This window comes from Dromiciops gliroides, chromosome 3 (genome assembly GCF_019393635.1).
Source record: "Dromiciops gliroides isolate mDroGli1 chromosome 3, mDroGli1.pri, whole genome shotgun sequence".
Classification (NCBI taxonomy): domain Eukaryota; kingdom Metazoa; phylum Chordata; class Mammalia; order Microbiotheria; family Microbiotheriidae; genus Dromiciops; species Dromiciops gliroides.
The window spans coordinates 429,573,581-429,579,580 of record NC_057863.1 but is presented as its reverse complement, the minus strand read 5'-3'; the positions used below and the strand labels follow the sequence as shown (position 1 = coordinate 429,579,580).

Sequence of the window (6,000 nt, the reverse complement as noted above, 5' to 3'; positions counted from 1 at the left end):
ACATTGCCTCCTCTGTTCAGTCTTAGTTAACCATGTACCTGGAACGAAAAGGGCACAAATAATATTGGTTGTGGCTTAGCCTCTATAACTATTTGTCTGCATGGGGGTGGGCTGCAAAATAAATAAATAAATAAAGGTATCTGACTTTGGAGTTGCTACAGGAGAAGTGAAATGATGGCAAACCCAACCCTTGCCCTCATCTCTGAAAACTTCCTGGTTTGGGATCATCAATAATGAATGGTCCATCACTGCAATACTCAGAGGGAGCTTACATTGCACATCTGAGCAGCCGGTTAGTAATGTACACTGGATAGATCTTTTTCAAATCCCAGGGCAGCAGGCCATTCAGGGCTAGTATTGCATTTTCAATGAGCTGCTGAGTGAATGCTTGGCATGTGTATTAGTGAACAGGCACACAATTAGCTTATTGTTCCTTTCAGCATTGTGCTGAGAGGATCTAAGGGATTGGGGGTGGGGGTAGGGGGAGGCAAGCAAAGCATCACTGTGGATATTGAAGAAAGGAGTTACTCAGCCCAGCCGGCTTCACTTGCTTACTCTGGAATCACATCTGTTTATTAAGAAGCTGTGTGGCTTGGAGGGCTTGCTGTGCCTAAGGAAGGTCAGGATCCCAGACACTATTCTGTTTAAGCCCTTCTGAACTCTGCACTTCTGATCACTCCCATCGCTATTATGGAGCCCAACAGTCCCAAAAAGATCCAGTTTGCTGTGCCTTTGTTTCAGAGTCAGATAGCACCTGAGGCAGCTGAGCAGGTAAGGGAAGGGGAACAATAACTGGGGATTGAGGGATGGGGGTGCCCTGCTAAAATTGCGAATAGGCATGCCTTCTCCTTTAAAAATAACATGCATAGTCTTCCTGCCTTTGTGACTTTCAGGAGCACTAGAAACACACAGGTTTCTAAATCTTTTCAGATTTATGTTGCATAGGGGGAGAAACAGAGGTTAAAACAGAATTTTTCATTTGCTATAAAAATAGAATTGCACTTGAGAAAATAGACTCATGGCTTAATTGATACCCAAGTGTTTGTGTATGTGTATGTATGGATGTGCTTAGTGGTGGGACAGACTCAACACTTGAGGCACAATTGTTCAAGACATCTCCAAATTAGAGTTTAGTAACAATGATTTTTGGAACAGTAGAGATTTTTAAAATACAGAACACATTGCTGGAAAAATGGACTATTTGTTACTCACATACATGTATCACAACTTAATTTGTGGTTAACAGAGAAAAACATTAATCAAGTGTGTGTATGAGTGACAATAGTAAATTGAGTCAATGTAAATAGAATTACTGGTCCATTTGTAGTAATTTAAAGAAAATATTTTAAATCACCCATCTTTTCTCTTTTCAGTGCCTATGTACTTCAATATAGGCAAACATAACAATATAAAGAAAGGGAGTGTGTGTATAGAATTCACTGTCATCTACATCATTCAAAGTTTACACATCTCCTTTAATAGGCAGTCTTATTTGCTCTGCTGATGTAAATATCTAAGTTAAAAGGATGATTTTAAAGCTATAATTAGGATTGAGGTAAAAGCAAAGAACTAGTTAGGATCTCCTACACAATCTATTTCCTTACAAAGGTTTAAAACTGAATTTTCTCCAAACTGCTTTCCGAAAGCTTAACTACATCAACATATATTGAAGTGATTGAAGCAAGCTCAATGAACTTGGAGTTCATAGTTTCCTCTTAGACTTGAAAAACCTTGAGTAGATCCCTCAGACCAGATAAATCACACCCATGAATTTGCATCTGTGTGGAATCCAACAGGAATCCTGCCCTGATCAAATGTCATTGGTTAAGCCTTCTATCCATGGTCTTTTGACCTATCTACACAGAATTTATCTGCATAACTTAGAGAATTGAAATGGAAAATGTAACAAAATTAAAATGTAAATCTTCTAAAGGATCCCCCAAAACCCTTGATTTGCCAAACCAATGAAAAAGAACAATAGTTTTAACTCTAGTCTATATTCACTGAAGGGCTCACCTTTAATCATTTCTGTTGGGTATAGCATTAGGAAGGGGAAACAAGAATACCAATAAAAAAACCTAACCATTTCTAGCAATCTATAGAAATCTTATTGTAATGAGCTTAGTCAGCTCTTAGAAGTAAGGACAGTAGATCTTGAGACTGGCTCTCAACATTAAAATGTACTGAAGATAGCTCTTTGCCATTATTAAACTATCACAACTTCCATATCTGAATATTTTTCATTTGCAATCTTTGATTCATTTGCCATTTTTATTCTAGAGCATGAATTCTTACCCTTTTTGAGTGTGTCACAGACTCCTATAGCTGTCTTGTGAATCCCTTCTTTGAATGATGGCTTTTTAATGCACAAAATAAGATACATGGGATTAAGAGAATCAATAACTATATTGCAATACAGTTATCAAAATGCTTTAAAAAAAGTTCACAGGACTGAGGTTAAGGATTTGTGGCTGAGAGTAATATGGTATGTTATGGCATGTGACTTCTCAGGGGAAGAAACTGCTGTTAGGGACTGATGGTGTCTTGAGCCATACCTTTTATGCCAAGAAAACTTATGCATGAATTAGAACAGTTATCTGGACTATAAGTAAACAGGGGCAGAAGCTACTTTTCATTGACCTTCTTTTGGTGTCTGTTGTTCACAGATCAGGAAAAGAAGGCCCACACCAGCATCTCTTGTGATTCTCAATGAGCACAATTCACCAGGTAAAGAAACACAGTGTCACTTAAATTCAAGAAACTGAGTAAAATCGTTTCCTGCAATCTAAAAGCATCTCATTATCAAAAGCTTTACCTTTCAGAAATGGAGTTAGAAATAATATAATATTAGCTGATCCATCAAAGGGATGATAAAGAGAACTACAAGAAAAAAAAAACATTCAGATTGGCTAGGAAATGATACACTGTTGACTCTTGACTGTGAACTATTGTGTCAATTGGCATTTATCTGGGTGTCTCCATGGCATTTGGTTCAGTACTCATTAACTCAGTTGGTGGAAAATTGTTTAATTAGGTTCTAAAGCTCAGATTTCAGCCCTAGAGATAGTTATGTCTTTACAGAGTAGGCTCTTTACTTATAAAAACCTTATTGGAAAGGTGGGCTGTGAGCCAACGTTAGATGCAGCTAGCCTACTGCTGATGTCACATCTATATAATGCAATTGAACAAATAACCCAGATCAATTTTTAGCCCTGCCCCTCTAAAAGCTATTTCCAAGAGCTATATCCATTTGGTGAGGTTTTATTTTCCATTTCCTATACAAAAATAAAGCAGCATTATTCTTTCTGATAAATTATTAGGCTCTGTAAGATGGTGCAAAATTTTATTTGTTTATTAAAGGAGAGTGAGTTTATGCTTTCACTGAATTGGGATGTAAAGGCCTATGTTCTATACTTGAAACTCTAATTTAAAAACTGAAGCCAGGATGTTTAGAGATCAGACTATGATGAAAAAACACTAAAGCTGCTGTGGTAATACCAATGCTGGGGGAAAAAAGATAGTTGAAAAAAAATTTAATCAGAATTTAGTTCCCTCCAAATGACATGTCTAGAAGGAGTAGTTGTCCAATGGCATTTGTAGCTGCAGCAACTAGGGCCATAGAAGTAATGGCATCGATTACGTAACTTGGCAACATTTGGTAGTGGAGTTCTTCAATCTGAAACAGTGGGAAGCAGGGTCAGTGGGAAGTCTGTTGGGGAAGAAAGCAAAGAACCCAAACACAATACTAGGACTTTAAAGGTTTACTTTAAATTTCCTTCTCTTTCTACTTCACTGACATAGAAAAAAAAAGAAAAATGAGGGGGATGTTCTTGCTATATTTCTATTGTACTCGATTATAAAAAGTGGTTCAGATGATTGAGGAAAATAAGTTTATTATTTCTGCTAAACGTAAATAAATAAATAACAATCTGCTTTCTCTTCTGAGGTTTTCTATTTCTTACTTTTTCTTTTCTTTTTGGCAGGGCAATGAGGGTTAAGTGACTTGCCCAGGGTCACACAGCTAGTAAGTGTCAAGTGTCTGAGGTCAGATTTGAACTCAGGTCCTCCTGAATCCAAGGCTGGTGCTTTATCCACTGCACCACCTAGCTGCCCCTGAGGTTTGCTATTTCAACCAATATTTCTAGTGTTCCAGGGTTTGGTGGGTTTTGCTTCTGAGTGTTGAGCACTGGGTCCCAGAGGTACATATAATAAGATGCCAAGTTGTAATGACTGATGGGATTCTAGAATCAAAGAATTATAGAATTGGAAAAGACCTCAGAGATGATCTAGTTCAACCTCCCATCTGAATCTCTTATACCTCATTTCCAAAGAGTGCCTGGATATTACTGGCTTCCACTTGAGCATTTCCAGCGCTTCCATTTCTGCCTAGCTTTAGTCATTAAGAAACTGCTTTAAGAATGAGCCAAAATTGACTTCTCTGTAATTTCTACTGATTTATTGTAGTTTTTCCTGATGCTACTAGAGCTTGTCTCTAAGGGCCTTTCCAGTTCTAAATCCATTGATTCCAATATTATTCATAGGAGTAATACTTCATCTCCCAGATCCCACAAATGTAATCATGTAAGCCCAGCTTTGGAGTTAGTCAACATCCCAAGTGAAGAAAGGCCTTTTAAATGGGCCAGTTGGTTTAACAGATTAGAAATTACAATAATAGAGTGAGAGGATTTGGGCTTGAATCCTAATTCTGTCAGTTTCATTCCTTCCTGGTTTTGTTCAAATTACTTAATCTCTGTAGGCCTCAGTTTACCCATTTATAAAATGAAGGGGTTCAGACTAGTGCCTGAAGTCCTTTCAGGCTCTAAATCTAAAATTCCAGGTTACTGCTTTTTTGTTTTGTTTTGTTTTTGTTTTTTTAGTGAGGCAATTGGGGTTAAATGACTTGCCCAGGGTCACACAGCTAGTAAGTGTTAAGTGTCTGAAGCTGGATTTGAACTCAGGTATTCCTGACTCCAGGGCCAGTGCTCTATCCACTGCCGCCACCTAGCTGCCCTACTACTTAGCTTTTCATTTTAAAAAGTTATGAAATCAATTATGAATAAGCATGAAGATTTCAGTATACAAAAAGAGAATTGTATATGAAGTCATGAATTTATGTTCCTGGCACATAGGAAGTGCTTAATGAATGATTAATAATGATTTCTGGTACATGTAGTTTGTTGAAAAAAAGCTGTTGAAAAAATTAACACCCTAGTTACAAAATTACCCTATTTGTGTCCCTTTCTGAAGTTTTTGTTTTCTTCTGTATCTTTAAAAATGTTTTATTGATGCTCTTTTCTTTCCTTTTAAAAACATTTCTATGATTACTTATTGATTCCCCTTTCCTGCCTCTCATAAAGCAGTAGTCCTCCAATGTAACAAATAAATGTTGTCAATACAATGTCTATGGCTGAAACTATGTTTCATTCTTCATTCATTGTGTTTCATTCTCTAGTAAGTGACTGACATCTTTGACAAGAGACAAGTGACAGGTTTCATTGTCCATATTCTAAAGATAAAATTGATAGCTACATTATTCAGAGTTCTGTAGTCTTTCAAGTTGTTGTTTTCTCTTAAATTGTTGTGGTCATAATGTAAGTTGTACCCCCAGTCCAGTTAATTTGACTCTTTATCAGCTTATACAAATCATAATAAGTTTCTTTGAATTTGTCATATTAGTTATTCATATGCCACTATTTGTCTAGTCATTCATTCCCCAACTGACTGACACCCACTTTATTTCCATTTCTTTGCAACAAAAAAAGTGCTGCTATAACTGTTTTTGTTTATCTGAGTTTTGACCTCTTTGGAGTATGTGCCTAGTAGTGCTTTTGCTGGATCAAAAGGTGGACAGTTTATAGACTTTCAGGATTTAGTTCTAATTTCCTTTCCAGAATTATTGCTCATTGCTCCATCAATGTATCTGTCTCCCTACCCTTCAAAAATTGCCATTTTCATCCCTCATTATCAATCTCATGTATGAGGTAGATTTTTAGAATTGTT

At 36.9% G+C, this 6,000-nt stretch overlaps 1 protein-coding gene across 2 annotated transcripts in view; it reads left to right on the top strand.

Annotated features, from left to right (window-relative positions):
* Window positions 1–497: 497 nt before the first annotated feature.
* Window positions 498–6,000, top strand: part of PPP1R1C (protein phosphatase 1 regulatory inhibitor subunit 1C) — a 196,053-nt gene continuing 190,550 nt past the window's right edge. For both annotated transcript variants that reach the window (XM_043991321.1, XM_043991322.1), the window contains exons 1-2: window positions 498–771; window positions 2,667–2,727. In XM_043991321.1, coding sequence (XP_043847256.1) covers window positions 691–771; window positions 2,667–2,727 — 142 coding nt within the window. In that variant the 5' untranslated portion in view covers window positions 498–690. The remainder of the gene's footprint in view (window positions 772–2,666; window positions 2,728–6,000) is intronic.